At 36.4% G+C, this 15,461-nt stretch overlaps 1 protein-coding gene across 1 annotated transcript in view; it reads left to right on the top strand.

Moving 5' to 3' along the window:
• Window positions 1-1,244: 1,244 nt before the first annotated feature.
• LOC104462295 (selenoprotein O-like) overlaps window positions 1,245-15,461 on the top strand; it is a gene marked incomplete at its 5' end in the record, with an annotated part of 22,803 nt that continues 8,586 nt past the window's right edge. The window contains 14 exons of the mRNA XM_010074189.1: window positions 1,245-1,363; window positions 1,612-1,740; window positions 2,458-2,522; window positions 2,626-2,682; window positions 2,782-2,880; window positions 6,912-6,979; window positions 7,691-7,778; window positions 9,598-9,667; window positions 10,283-10,355; window positions 11,103-11,186; window positions 13,174-13,303; window positions 13,967-14,011; window positions 14,099-14,180; window positions 14,265-14,357. Of these exons, the coding sequence (XP_010072491.1) occupies window positions 1,245-1,363; window positions 1,612-1,740; window positions 2,458-2,522; window positions 2,626-2,682; window positions 2,782-2,880; window positions 6,912-6,979; window positions 7,691-7,778; window positions 9,598-9,667; window positions 10,283-10,355; window positions 11,103-11,186; window positions 13,174-13,303; window positions 13,967-14,011; window positions 14,099-14,180; window positions 14,265-14,357 (1,202 nt within the window). The remainder of the gene's footprint in view (window positions 1,364-1,611; window positions 1,741-2,457; window positions 2,523-2,625; window positions 2,683-2,781; window positions 2,881-6,911; window positions 6,980-7,690; window positions 7,779-9,597; window positions 9,668-10,282; window positions 10,356-11,102; window positions 11,187-13,173; window positions 13,304-13,966; window positions 14,012-14,098; window positions 14,181-14,264; window positions 14,358-15,461) is intronic.

Raw genomic sequence — 15,461 nt, forward strand, 5'->3', positions numbered from 1 at the left:
CTCTGCGCATGGCCCCTCTCCTCCGCCAGCCTCCTCGGTACCCCTGCCCTGCCCTGGTGCTTCTGCGTGGTCGGTTGTAGCAGCTGGTAAAGCAGTAACTAGGGGAAGACGTTATATACACAGTCAAATACCTACTACTTTAGAATTAAAACTAGATTGGCCGTAGGGAGCGCTTGTAAAAAAATTTTTATATTAGCGATTTGTCATAATGGAGAGAGGTGCGAGTCCCAATTATGTGTTAATGCAAAATTGATAACGTGACACCTGGAGTACACAAAGCGGTGTAGCTCTCGGGCATACAGAATTGCCTGTAATAATAAAGATAATTTATGTAATATTACAGAGATAATTTATTCAAGTGATGCAATTGCGAGCATTAAGAAATAATAATAAGTGATAAATAATGTGGCAGCTGGCTATGACAGGATTTGTCATTAGAGGTACTGAGAACCATTACTAACAGCAAGTCTCCAGAGATACTAACTAACTTTAAAAGTTTTACAAAACAGTGACTAGGAGGTACTGGGATTTTATAATTAACATGGAATCGTGAGATTGTTGCAAGCAAAAATCCATAAAGATGTTAGAACACACAGTCCAGTTTTTTAAAACAAGACTTGTCCTCTGTTACCATGAGTCAGGGTGTGGAGCAGGTCTGGAGGAAGAATGAAGCACATCTTTTGAGTACATATGCTTCAGCAAGAACTGCATCTTCTGACCCTTTCATTCACTGTTTACATTACTCAGAGAAGACTTTGAGCTGGTTTCTTAGGTTACTTGGTGATCATCACTGCATATGGACTGTAGACCACAGTTACGGGTGCACAGTGACTTAATTGGTTGCATGACATTCAGCTATGGGGGTGGCTGAACTTTTCTGTCTCGTGCAAATATCTTTCAGGGTTGCATATGATTGAGTGCAATATAAAACTGCCCTGAGACTGTTCAAATCACAGTTAATTGAATCTACACTTAAATATTTATGTTTTAGATCTTAAAACTAGCATGCCCTACCTCTACCAGTTTCTTTTAACTGTGGAATTCAATCCTTTTCAGAAAGCCCAAACAGAATAAAATCCTGAATTTATATGGGCTTGCTTTTCATACAGGCTTAAATTACGTTGTGATAAAGAGTCAGGTTTTAATTTTTTCTGAAGTATTTTGTTTAGTTTTAAGAGGAAAGGTGTTAAGAATAATATGATTGTTTTATAGAAAAAGCTTTCTTGTCTATTTCATGTTTGCAGATGCTTTTCCAGTTGATGTAATCCAGGAAAATTATCTCCGTAATGTGAGAAACTGCGTTTTTTCAATTGTCTATCCTACACCTTTTAAATCTAGAGTTCATCTCGTAGCTGTTTCAAAGGTTGGCTATTACTTTTTTTGTTCCTCTCTAATTAGTAGAAATTTTTCATACATGTGCTAAATTATGTTTTAATATTCATATGCTATTTATTGTGAAAGCATCTTACCAATATATACTTTAAACAAACAGAACATTTAAAACATATTGTGAGATGTCTTTTAATAACAAAATCTGTAGAGAAAATACATTCATTGCCACTGAAAATTTGGATCGTATTAAAGTACCATCTGTATTATTTTTTTATCCAGGAAGTTCTTGAAAATATTTTGGATCTTGATATATCTGTCAAAGGAACATCTGATTTTCTTCAGTTTGTCAGTGGTGGGAAAGTGATAGTTGGGTCTGTTCCATTGGCCCATAGGTATGGAGGTCATCAGGTAACTATGGCGCTCGTTCTTCCAGGTGGAATTATGTAGGTCTTTTCATGTGAATTATTCCTTGATAATACCTTTAAGTATATGAGCAAATGCCTGTAAGTATATGAACACTTATGAACATTTTGATTGCCTATTTGTTCTTCATAAGAGGCTACAGATGAAAGAGAACTATTTCTCTGCTTCTGTTTATGCCAGAAGCAAATTATCTTTTTAACATCCATTAGCTGCGGAGTTTGCTAGCACCCCTGCAGCGTGACAAGCTCTGATTCATGACAGGTATTATCAGCTCAGAGGAGTGAAGAAGGACAGAGCCCCACTGCAATACCATGATTTCCAAGAGTTAAGTTTCATTTAAATGGGTAAAATTATTCATGGGAAAGAATGGTAGAATTTGATTTGTAATTTCCAATAAAAAATAATTACTATCTGTGTCAGTTTAAAGGCTCATTATACAAGAGACAGGGCTGTAGCTGTACATCATAGCTGTAAGGTAGAGAAAGAAAATTGAGATTACTAGTGTTCTTCTTTTTCTGTGGTTTTCTGATTCATTATTGGTGTGTGTGGAATACAGCTGTAGGGATCAATATCTTAATGACTACCTAAGCAAATGTGTCATTATATTGTGTAGATCACAGAAAACCTACATGTAATTTGTACTGTTTCAAGTATAACTGCTATAAATGATAGAAAAAAATAACTTTATTTTCATTTTGTCAGTTTGGTAACTGGGCAGGTCAGCTGGGTGATGGAAGAGCCCACTTGATCGGAGTATATACAAACAGGTGTGACTTTTTTTAAGTGAGTGATTTCAACTCTGTATTCTATTTAGCTGATTCATGCATAACCTAAGGTGTACTGTTAGAAATGCTAATAGTATTTTTGCAGGTATGGTGAGAGGTGGGAACTGCAGTTAAAGGGGTCAGGAAAGACCCCATACTCCAGGTCAGTTGCAGATAATCTATGTACACCAAAACTGAATGTTTTCTTTTGAAAATTTGCTTTGATTTTGTGACCTATTCCTTATTTCTCTGATCTCCATAGGAATGGTGATGGAAGAGCTGTACTTCGCTCTTCTGTGCGAGAATTTTTGTGTAGTGAGGCCATGCACTATCTTGGAATTCCTACAAGCAGAGTTGCTAGGTATTTTCCTTTTCTTTTTTACAGCATCCTCATTTACAGGTAATTTTGTGACTGAGTTTCACTGAGCATCAATAAAGTGGGACAGTTAGTTTCTAAGAGGACAGATCTTTCTGTGCAGTCAGAACAAAATATATCCCTCCAGTTTCATAGATTTTTGGATAAAAGTTTCCAGTAATAATGAGCTCCAGCAATTAATCCGTTCATTTTTGTCTTTGGTATGCTTTAAAGTACTACTTTGTTTAAGTACAATATTGTGAACTGTCTGTGCCTTGCTGTGAACAGCTGTTGTTCACTTGTAAGACTGTCTTAACTGAATTACCTTAATTTGAAATCCGGTTCATTTTGTAAAGAAAGTAAAAAGTGGAAGTTAGGTTGAGTGATTATATCTGACACTGACTCCTCTCTCCAACTTTCATGGTACTGCAATCAAGAGTTCTTCTCTTTAAAAAAAATAAAATTGTTCTCTCCCTTGTTGCTCACCAAAAGACTTGTAAAACCAGCAAGATTCCTGCCCTGAAAATAATAATGTCTTTAGCATATGTGGATAATCAATGTGTCTATTAATACATTGTACACGGTTATAAGTGAGTCTTTTGTTACACTAAAGCATTTGGATGGATTTTTCTAGAATCAGGCCAAGTAGAAAAATGTTGAAAGCATCCATTTCTGTATTGTCAAAGTCACCTAGTTGCAATTTTTAAGATTGGTAGGAAAAATTGTCAGTCAGATTAATAGATGTTAATGTCAGACGTAGTACTGGATGTAGGTAATTGCTTTCAATTCCTTATTTGTGCAAACACCCCTTGAGCAGAGGGAGATTTTGTAAAAAACTAATTTAAAACTAATTATGTTTGAACCAAAGAAGACTAATACATTCATTCATTTGGATGATTTTCTCAGAATTAAGTAAACTGAATTGAAAAATGATTGTGTTAAAAATGTCAAGTTCATTTTGTGTTCCAAGTGGTCTCATGTCTGTACTCCAGCATTTCAGGCTTTAAAGAAAGGAAATGTTCTGAAGAAAAGGCCTGTACTTAGCTGCCAGGTGGCTAGGTGTCTGTATTTGCAAAGTGTCTGCAAACCTCTGTCGCATTAATTTTAACACATTTGCTCTGTTGAAGTGCAGTGTTTGTAAATGACATCTTCACCTTGAGACCCTTTGCTGTTGGCTGTTAATGCAAAACTTTAAATCTGTCTGAATATCAGCATGAAAACATCTGGCAAGGTTATAGCCTTTCTTTGTTGTCGTCTCAACAAATTCTTCAGTGCAAAAACAGTATGAAATTACTCCTTAACTGTGCACAAATTCTACTGAGTACACAGTGTGCTTTAGTTCTCTGCTGGCAAATTGGTTAAATGCCTGGCTCTCTTAACTGCTGTACAAGCTCTACAGACTGTTTGCAAGACTTCATTTGGAAAAAACCCATCTGATATCCATATTCTTCCCAATGGGGAGCTGTTGTACTGAGGCTGGTGGGATACACTCATGGTCTTGTCAAGTCTTGGCAGAAGTGTGGGGAAAAGACTTACAGCTTACCCCAGAACACCCAGCAGGTTGGTTTGCTCTATTAATTTTAAGTGCTGTGTTCCCAATGGAGTGCTACAGTTTATGACTGTACTGCCAGATAAAGAACACTTCTTCATACAGCACCATTTTAGTCACATACTGGGACTACCAGTTAGCAGTGTTATGCATTAGGTCAAAAAAACTGAGCCAATATGCATAGGTTTCAGAGCAGCCCTTGCTTGCATAGGGTTTGATGTTTGTGCAAAACAGCAAGCAAAGCACGTGAGAGTGTAAAATGCAGCCCTTAAGCTAGAGCCAGGGCTAGGGAGGGATATAATCTGCCGGTCCGTCTGCGAGTGCTGTTCCAGCTTCTCTGGTGTAAGAGCAATTTCAGTGCTTCATTTCCTGTGGTTGAGTGTATGTCCAGTCACCTGCTGCCTGCTCTCAAGTAATGGTACTTGCCAACTGCAGGGACCATTTGAAAACTGTTTTTAGAGTGCGAACTTAGGTATCTTTATGCGGCTGCTCAGTTGTCTGGCCAGCTGTTAAGTGTTGTGCCTCCGTTAACTTGTGTTAGTGACGAACCAAATGTTGATGCCTCCGTGGATTTTTTTTGTCAGTAATAACAGAAGTGCTGGTATTCTGCAGGAATTTTGCAGAGAGCCTGCTAAGAGTCACATAGTCAAAAATAAACAAACCTCCTGTCAGAGGTCTGTTCAAAACAGTGACATTTAGTAGCATTATTATTCTGACTGCTGTCCCCTAGTGCTCTGATGCACACGCTATTTTGTTAGTGTCTGGGGCTCATTCCTTGTTTTTGAAAGTGTTTGGTTTTCTTGAAGAATTAAGATTTTCTTCTTCCGTCTCATTTATGTTAGCACTTTTTGTACTTAATCCTACAGACTTACCAATCATATATGATTGTTTCCAAAAGTCTTTTTTTGAAAAAAAATTCCTAATGTTGCTTGTATCAGTACAGCTTCAGTAATGAGAGCGGATTAATTTCTAGATACTCTTTCCGTCCTTCTGGAACAATTCGCTGGCTGTTCTTTGCAGTTCGCAGAGAACATTCAGTTCAGATAGCTACTAGGTACCTTCAAAAATACTACTACTACTACTACTACTATAGTTTCAAAGACAGTTACTGTTGCAGGCAACTGCACTGTGTAAGAAGTCAGACAAACCATTCCTTGTCATGATTTTTTGGTACATATTTCTGTTTGGATGAGTACCCCACATTTTTGGTCCAATAAATTCTTTCTCAAATTTTGATGCTGAAGTATGTAAAACCAGAATCTAGTGTACTCTCAAAAGTTAACACCTGAGAGTTGTTTTAACTCTGTGATTGTCTTTGGTCATTTTTTATGAATGGAATCCTAGGTTTGCCTCTTGTTCTTTTCTGTGTACCTCAAAGGAAAGTTTGGTACTGTCTTCTGTGCAGTCTTCAGCTACCTAATAGCTACCAGCTATAAGTAGCTGCATTAAATTCCAAATAGCATGCCACCCAACTATTTTGAATAGAAGAATGTTTTCCAGTTATGAGCAAGCACAGATGAAGAATTATACAAAATGAGATAAATTTTCCTGCTTCTAGACTCTCAAACAAGAAGTATTCTGTGCCTATTGAGGGGACAACACCTCTTTTAGAAGATAGCACCAAGCATTACTTTGCTGGATTGCTTTGGACAGAAAACTTCCTACACATTAAGCTTAGGGGAATGTGATGCCCTTGCATAGTTTGTGAGGATTGATTCCATTTTATTTTTCCTGATATAACAGAAAATACAGTGGAATTACGTGTTTTATTTTGTAAGACGAATGTAAGTTGTGAAATATTTGAGAGCAAGCAAAGTTGTTCTAAGCACTCACAAATCTCAGTATTTGGATGAACCTGAACATTTATAGGACATGCAGAATTTTAAGGCAAATGAAGCAAAGATATTGTTTTCAAAAATCCAAGCACAAGTAGCAGTGAAGAAAAAAGGGAAAATTATACTGTATCATCAAAATTGTGCCTTTTTTGTGTGTTGATACTATTTGAAGTGTTCCTGATTGGTAAGGGTCCCAGATCTATCTCTGGAGTTCCTGAGGCCAGAGTTTTGGCTCACATAAAGGGCAGCCTCCATCTGATGCAACAATTTGGTTTCTAATTTCTCTGTCCCTCTAATTTCACTGTTGTCCTCAGGAAATCTGTGACTTATTTATGTTCTCATCACACTAATCTGTCACTGAGATTCTAAATTAATGCAGTAATTTTTTTGAATGCAACCCCCTCCCTAAGAACAGTGTAAGTAATGGAAATTAGACAACTTTGTATAAATAAAAAATAAATGCATCTTGCTAATGAAGCTTGGTAAGCCTCGGCTTACTGTTCGTCTACATCATTTGTAAATACAAAGCTATGCCAGCAAAAAGATCTTTATTTTTATGAAACACATAAAGTTATCTAAAATATGACTTGATCTGAAATGTAAATTATTTTTCTTGAGATAACTTTTTAATGCTCATTTCTTGTTTGGTACAGCTTAGTTGTGAGTGATGATGATGTGTGGAGAGACCAGTTTTACAATGGAAATATTAAGAAAGAGAGAGGTAATGAACACATTTCAAAATAATATGTTGCAGCACTGTAACTTAATTCTCCATTGCAAAAACTAATTTTGATATGTCATGTATGTATAATAAAAAGTAATAAATAGGCTAAATTTCATTTATTAAGATGTAAAACTTTTCCTGAGAAAATCAGTCTCAAACATATCTTAGTTAAAGCAGTGAAGCCCTATGAAAAAGTCTGCTGTGATTGTGGCGTATGTGTTGTAGGGGTATGATTTTTATTTTCACATGCAATAACAAAAATGGTACTGAAAAGTATGGAAATTTTCCATTTTTCTGCTAGCAATACTAGGATGGTGGGAATACTACTGTGGCTACACCTGCTCTGAGAAAGAATGGGATGGCACACCATGGGGAAAAATCAGAAATTATTTATGTTGGTTCTTCCTTTGTTGCTAGCATCTTTGGAGTAATTCTAGTATTAAAGCAGTACTGGAATTTTGTCTTTGTTTGCTGGTATGGTGTATCTAAGTTAAGCAAATTAAGCTTTATCATTAAAATGTATCTGTGGTAAAGTGATATTATACATATTCATCTGTTGTACATGAAGCATACTGATCAAAATACCAGTTTAACTATGCATATATAAATTCTGTACCTACAGAAACAACACATCACAGCTTTTACTGTGGGATTATTTTATGTTGCTGATACTCTATTTACATGTAAACACTTGTGTCTTTATTTAAGGTGCAATAGTGCTACGTGTTGCCAAATCTTGGTTTCGTATAGGATCCATAGAAATCTTAGCTCATTCTGAGGAACTGGACTTACAAAGGTTTGAATTTAATCTTCATAGTAACTGTATTAGTTGTCTTAACAACCAAATATATATTAGAATGCATATGTACAGCTGGAATTTAGACATAAATTATTTTGAAAGGAAGACTACATAATTTAGAAAGATAACCTGCTATTTTTCTACAAGCTTGCAAAAGATCTTACCTCGTATGTGTAAAACCCCCTAGATGTTTTTGAAGGCTTGGATCTTAGAAAATGAAAAAGGTTTTATAGCTAAAATAGATCTGGTAACTAAGCTCTCAGGAGGAGTTGTTTGTTTTGGAAAGATTTATGAATTTAGAGTATACGCTTGTGCATTTCTCATAGTTGTCTGTGAAGCTAAATTAGCAGAAATAGGAAATAAATCGCTAGCATAAGTATGTGGGATAAAGTATACTCTCCAGGAATATGCAGAACCAGAGAAATTTACTAGGTAAGAAATTATTGCACATTTTTAAGCCTCTTAGTAATATTAATTTGTATGTCTATTTCAAGCAATTAGCATGACGAATTCTTAGATCTACTGTAAATATTTAAAAGTTGGTAATTTCTCCTCAGGAGCAATGTAGTGGTTGGTAATCACTTGCAATAGAAATTGTTCTGGGGTGCTTAAAAATGAGCAAGAGCTCCTAGCAGCAGTTGTATATTGTGGTAACTGATAATTCAAATTAACTTGCCATGGGACTCTACACTGTCTTTCCCTTTTTTTGAAATGTCACAGCAGATTTTTGTTGTAAAAATATAAGACTGAATTAACGAACTGATTTTAAGATGAAACTGTTTTGGGTTTTTTTGGTTAAAGTATTTGTGACCCACTGAATTTAAGAAGTGTGTAGAGATCACTTGTACTCATGCAGAAGAGATGACTCCTTCCTGCCTGTTTTAGGAGGGGGCCTCAGAAAGAGTGGCCAAGAGCAGGCCATGGCTAGTGTGACTGTCTGTGCTTCCTCATCAGAGAAGGGCCTCCTGAAAGAGGATGTCCTGGAGCAACCACCTAAAATTCAGAGGCAACAGGTTGGACACCCCTCTGAAGGACAGGTTGCTAGGTACACTGATAAAATCATCACAGTTTGAGGAGAGTTCAGTGATTTGCTCCAAAAACCTGATTAGAAGGTAAAATCTTGATGTTTGTGTGTGCAGCTGCACAGCCGCTGCCCAGGTCCATCCCTTGCCCAGGCTGCCTACCCCATGGTGCTTACAGCTGCCTGTGCCCCTGGCCCTGGCTGGCTCTGACCTACAGGGACCTCCTAAATGTACTCAATGCCAGCCACTCTACTTTAAAGCTTTAGATCTGCAAAGATACCCATCTGTCAAGCTTTGCAATTTCTAATGCATGTATCCCAATTTCCTGAGCCTGTCTTGTAGGGCTATGCAACACTGTTTTGGGAATGGCCAGTTACTATGGCAAATACCCTACTGCATAAGAATTCAGCCGTAAGATTGTCTTTGTGAGAATTCTGATGTGGAATTATTCCTTGTAATCATATACCCTTTTTTTGGATAAACAAACTTTTTTTCCTAAAAAAATTATATTACAGCATGCAGAACCAGATCCTAGTGTGCTTTGGAAGTTTAACATGTGGGAATAACTTTAACTCTATGTGGCAGTCTCCAGTCATACTTATGGCTGGAACCTTGGGTTTTCTGTCTAAGCATTTGGAAATGCTTAACCGAAGACTCACTGGAATAAACAGATTGAGTTTTCCAATACCTGTTTGCAGCAAGCTGTAGATAAGCATTTAGCTGTTTGAAAACAAGAATTTTGAATGATCAGTTCTAAAAGTTTTCTTTAAAAAATTCTGCCTCTCATATTACAGAAGATTGCTAGACTTTGTCATCCAGGAACATTTTCCATCAATAGCCATGAATGATTCAAATAGATATCTGGTAAGTTATTTTTATTTTCCACAAGCACATAAACAAAAATTGTACAAAGCTTTTCAGAGTTTCAAGTTTTAAAAGGTTTTGAAATTTGAAGCAAGCTTCCAGATTTTATTCGTGACATTTGTTAATTATCTTCAGTAAAAAATGGCTTCTTGAAGTTTTTTTTCTCAAAGTCAAATATGAACATCCTTCACCACTTTTCATTATGGAAATTTTTATTGAGAAGCTTCCATTTTTTCCTATTTTTTTTCTCTTACTGCTCAGATTTTAAGTGAGCAGTGGTCATGAAGTAATGAATTGTGCTTTTTCTAATATAAATATAGTATATATAGTATATACAAGTATGTACACTAGTATATATAGTGTCTTTGATTCTTTTTTTGACTTTGTAATTTCTTTTAGGGCATCTATATGTACTTACTTAACTGTAGTCCTTGCTGGATAAGGTTGTTGTGCAGTCACATCATTTAGAATGTGAATGAAAAGTCTTGACAGAGATACTCATTGAAAAATAGAATATATGACATATTTATAAAGTGAATCAAATGTTTATGTTATTTATTGTATTCCATATTTTTGATTCAGAGGACTTGAAGTAAAAGATGTATTTGATTTTAGGAATTTTTTTCTACTGTCGTATCAGAGACTGCCAATCTGATAGCACTGTGGATGTCTGTGGGGTTTGCACATGGTAAGCTGCAGTAGTTGGCATTAGCTTTTACAGGAGTGACTCTTTAGAGCCATATACTTAAAGATGGCTTTTATTTGTCACTTTGTTCTTCAGTTCTTCCAATGTCTTCGCCTACAGCAGTATCTGTTGTGCGTTACTGTACAAGTTTTGTCCTAGCAGAGTTAGGAGCACTTTCTGATCTTTCAAAGCATGACTGTATCGGACAGAAACAAGAACATGGGAGCAAGAATTACCAGAATTGTTATGATAGTCTGATGTACAAAGACTGTGTATTGATGTCATATATAAGTTTAATTGCTCTGAATTTGATACATCTACATAAAAACCTGACCTTTTATAGTATATAGGATAGAGTGCTGTCCACCTTTGTTTCAGATTTATATTGTGAAAAATAAAATAGCATTGTCTTGCTAATACAGCACCCAGTCAACTTGCAAAGAAGCAGCTAATAACCAATTTGTAGGATGCTGTTTCGATACCATGTAGCACTGAAAGGAAAAGGAAACAGTGCCACCTAGGTATAGAAGCCAGACGCAAGATAATGTAGCAACGGCTTCTTATTTTCATACTTAAAATGCATGCCAGGTCAAGAATAAGAGAGACAATTTTATTTTCCAGAGTCTGATTTCTGAAAGGTAACTGCTCCAAAGTTCTGTAGATTCAGTTGATCTATTTCACAGCAAATTTTCTAGACACTACAGTGTTCAGATGGAATTTTAACTTTTGTTTCTCCTTGTTTAATTGTAGGTGTGTGCAATACAGATAACTTCAGTTTATTATCCCTAACAATAGATTATGGTCCATTTGGATTTATGGACTCCTATGACCCAAGTGAGTGTAGCACCTGTTTTTAAATATAGTTTTTTACTTAAAATTAATTCTCTATATTATTTTATGTAGTTTCTGTGTGCATTAAAACTCCTAACATTATTAGCAGAAAAATCCCAAGTATGTGTATTGTTTGAAGAGTTTTAGGGGAAAAAAATATATCGGGGGCCAGTTTTATGATCTACTATACAGGCTGCATTTCAAGTGCTAAAAGTCTTGTTAATGAAGTATTACTATTAAACCCATTGTCATCAGAATATTTCCATTTGAACTTTGTCAATTGAATAGCATCTAGAAAAATAAAAGTTGTGTATTGCTCTAAGCAGCCAAAAGCAAAAGTCATATACAGTAACTTTGCATGCATCATGCTCTAGCTTTATAGTAACAGCAGCTAATTATATGTTGGAAGAAAACAAATCAAACTTACCCAGTCATGGCAAACTTTCTTTGAAAGTATGACCTCAGTCAGTCTGAGATTGATAGATACAGGTCCAGTATGTACATAAATGCATATTATTAGATTATTGTTTGGAGGCTGCATCTGAGTAAGCTTCAGAACCAGCCAGTGGTTATCTTGCTGTTTTCATGAGACTGCAGCCTCAAATTAAGGAAATCTCATGTGAATAAATGTTGTATTGAAAACAGAGGGCTTTTCTGGTTTTAGATCTTTCTCTGGTGGGTTGAGCCCAGCCAGCAATCAAGGACCCACCAGCTACTCGTTCACTCCCTGCTGTTGCGGGTTGGGGAGAGAATTAGAAGAGCAAAGATGAAAAAAAGCTCATGGTTCAAGATATAGGTGAAAGGAAAAAAAAACGCCGGGGGGGTGGGGGGAAGGACAACAAGTGATGCAAAGGCAATCACTCAGTGCCTCCCACCAGCAGAGTGATGCCCAGTCAGTCCCCAAGCAACAACTGCCTTGGAAAACTATCCCCAGTTTTTATTGCTGAGCATGATGTTGTGAATATCCTTTGATGTTTGGAATATCCCTTTGGTCAGTTGGGGTCAGCTGTCTCAGCCTCTTGCCCACCCCGAGCCTAAGCTGCTGGGGTTGCAGAGTGAGAACAGAGAAGGCCTTGATGCTGTGCAAGCACGGCTCAGCAATAGCTAAAACATTGGTATGTTACCAACACTGTTTTAGCCACAGGTCTAAAACACAGCACTGTGCAGGCTGTTATGAAGAAAATTAACTCCATCCCAGTCAGAGCCAGTACACCCTAGACCAAGTGAAATGCTTTAGAGTTAAAATTCTGATTTGAACCAATCACCAGATCTCACAGATGTGTCATCCTTAATGCTCCATTTGTTGTTAATGTCCCCTGAGGACTCAGGCAATGCTGTGTGCATTGATCTGAGGAAGGGGTTCATGCTGCATCCATTCAGACTGGTGCTGTAGATACGCATACATTTTACTTCTGGATACCTGTAACTTGCACAGTAGATATTTACTATCTTCCAAATAATGGATTTGCATACTGGAACATGTAAGTTCTAACTTTTATGTGAATACATAAAGCTTGCTTTTACAACTGAAACAAATCTTGCTTAGGTGGCCTATTTATTAAATAAGTGTTTACACATGTTACTTTTCAAAAAATATTTATAAATCCCAAATCTGGTTTTACAGTTGTTTGCTTAGTCTGTGTACTAAATAGTAGCACCATTTGTAGTAAAAGCATTGACTAAGACATTGTTTTTAGTGTAAGAATGGTCATTTTCTGTTTAAACACCTGAATTTATTTTGTGTCTTGAAGTGGGAGAATGTCATGTGTGACATATGGGAATTTGTCTGTGAAGGCTGTATTCCTTAGATTCAATAGATCTTGAGTTAATTCACTGTAAATAAGTATCCTTGTGATCTGATTTTAAATATTTCATATCTTTAGGATTTTTATTAGTTTGCAGTGTAAGTATAAAAATGAATGCACCTCAATATTTTGATTGATTACTGTTATTATGCTGTTGCACAAAAGTAATGCTTTGTTTGAAACAGATTTTGTTCCAAACACATCTGATGATGAAAGGAGGTATAAAATAGGAAACCAGGCAAATGTTGGGCTGTTTAATCTGAGCAAGCTGTTACAAGCTCTAAAACCTTTATTGGATCCCAGGCAAAAGCAGCTGTAAGTAATCCTTAAAATATCTTAATGCTTAAAAGAACTAGTGAGATAGGAGACCCTCTAATCACCATATGCATAGGAAAGAAAGGGATTAGCTTTTAAAATCTTTTTTTTCAAAGTGGAAATTGATTCTGAAGTTATTATTGACCAGAAGAAGGTGGAGGGAGGGGAGAATGGCTTTACTTGGTCATAAATAATAGCAAAATATGACTGGAAAGCAGTCCTAGATGTTGTGTGGTCCATTTTCCTTTCCCTAAGGTAAGACCTTTGCCTGTAGTTTTCTGTTATAAGTTTATCAAGCTTGTTCTTTAAGACGCTAACTTATGAAGACCATACATCCTCCTGAAGTAACGAGGTAGTATTTTAATCTTATTGTAAAGATTCCTAATATGAATCTTCTTTTGTGTGGTTTAAACTCACAGCTTCTTACTCAATATGAAAAGGAAGGACATGATATTTTTTCCTTTGCAGCAGCTCTTTATGTATTTGAAGCCTGTTAAAATGTTTCCCTTCAGTCTTTTTCCCACTACAGATTCCAGTTGATTCATAATATCAATTTGTGAGATATCAGACAGAAGTTTTAATTGTTTAGTGTACAGTAAGGTTGTACTCACAGTAGTACCATAGTTGCATAGAATTTAACTTTTTTTTGTTTTGTTTTTGCAGAGCTTCCCAGATTCTGGAGGGATACGGTGAGCAATATTACATCCGGTGTGTACTTCCAGAACTCAAATCTTGTAGTCACAATACTATAAATCATGTTATGTGACAATTTCCTTACTGTGTTAGTATTTTCAGTTTCACAGAACTATTCAAAGCAAAATTAGGTCTTCTTGGAGAGAATGAGGATGATAACTACTTGATTGCTTTCCTCCTAAAAGTAAGTTTGCTAATTTTGTTGGCAAACATCTGAACTGATATGCCATACTTTAAAAACACTGATAGGAGTATCTTTTATCACTAGCTTATGGAAGATACAAAGGCTGATTTTACAATGACATTTCGACAGCTCAGTGAAATTACTGAAGACCAGTTAAAGGAGCTCTGTATTCCTGAGGTATTAACTAATACAAGAACCTGATTTTAAGAGTACTCAATATAAAATGAGTAAATCAGGTTGGACAAAACCCTGGTATAATAGAGGATGTGTCAAGCCATATTTTGCCTGGGAAACCTGTCAGTGTAGCGTTATTAAGGGACAGGAAGACTGATGTATCTGTGTCATGCTATCACCCCGTGTTAAGCCTGTGTCTGGTAATGAAGGATACATGAACAAAAAGTGCTAATGAAAGATACATTAATGAAGAGTGCTGAAGTAAAATTTTCAGCCTCTGGTACAGGTCCAAGTATGAGTAGTCATAAATATTCCTGCACAGGTGGGAATGTGATTTTCTTCAGATGTAAAATGGGTTTTCTAGGAAGAACCTTCCTTTCCCTGCCCCACCTTCTTTTTTTTTTATTTTGTTTTGTTTTGTTTTGTTTTGCTTAAGAATAACTTCTGATAGTGTTTTGTAAGACAACAGTGAAGTTGGACAGGGGTCATAAGGAAAATTTCAACCTCAAGTGAATCAAACTCTTCCTAAGATGGGTTTACCAAGTGGCCTGAACCTCTACTCTCCATTCCATCAGGTTGTCTCAGTATATAGTGACAAGTGAGATCCCATCTCATCATAAATTCTTCTTGGAACCTCAGTCCATGGCGACCTCTACCTTTCCTTGGGCACAAGATTGTTCCTAAATGTAGCTTAAAGCATAGGAATACATTTTGTCAGTGTTCTTTGCCCTCTATCCCATCCTGCGTTGCTGCTAACTCAGCCTAAACTTATTCTTCAGGATCAAGTATAACAATAAAAGAGATGAGAGTACTAAAATAAAAGATAAACTTCTTGCATGGATATAGTGAAATCTATGTAAGTGGAAATACAGCTGAAATGTTTGAATGGAGTGAGATGCTAGGCAGGTATTATTTGGATAAAAACGTAGAGAGGAATTTCTGAAAATAGATCAGTTAAGTACCTCATCTGGAAAGTAAAAAGGAAGCCTTTTCGCACAAGCCAAAAGCAATTTTTTTTCCCCCTTTAATACAATGCCATTTCCATGTGAGGAATACTGTTCACTTTGCCTGGGAAACTTCATTGCCTTTCCCTACCTTCTGAATTCT

This window comes from Pterocles gutturalis, unplaced genomic scaffold (assembly GCF_000699245.1).
Source record: "Pterocles gutturalis isolate BGI_N339 unplaced genomic scaffold, ASM69924v1 scaffold10102, whole genome shotgun sequence".
In the NCBI taxonomy this organism is placed as follows: Eukaryota; Metazoa; Chordata; class Aves; order Pterocliformes; family Pteroclidae; genus Pterocles; species Pterocles gutturalis.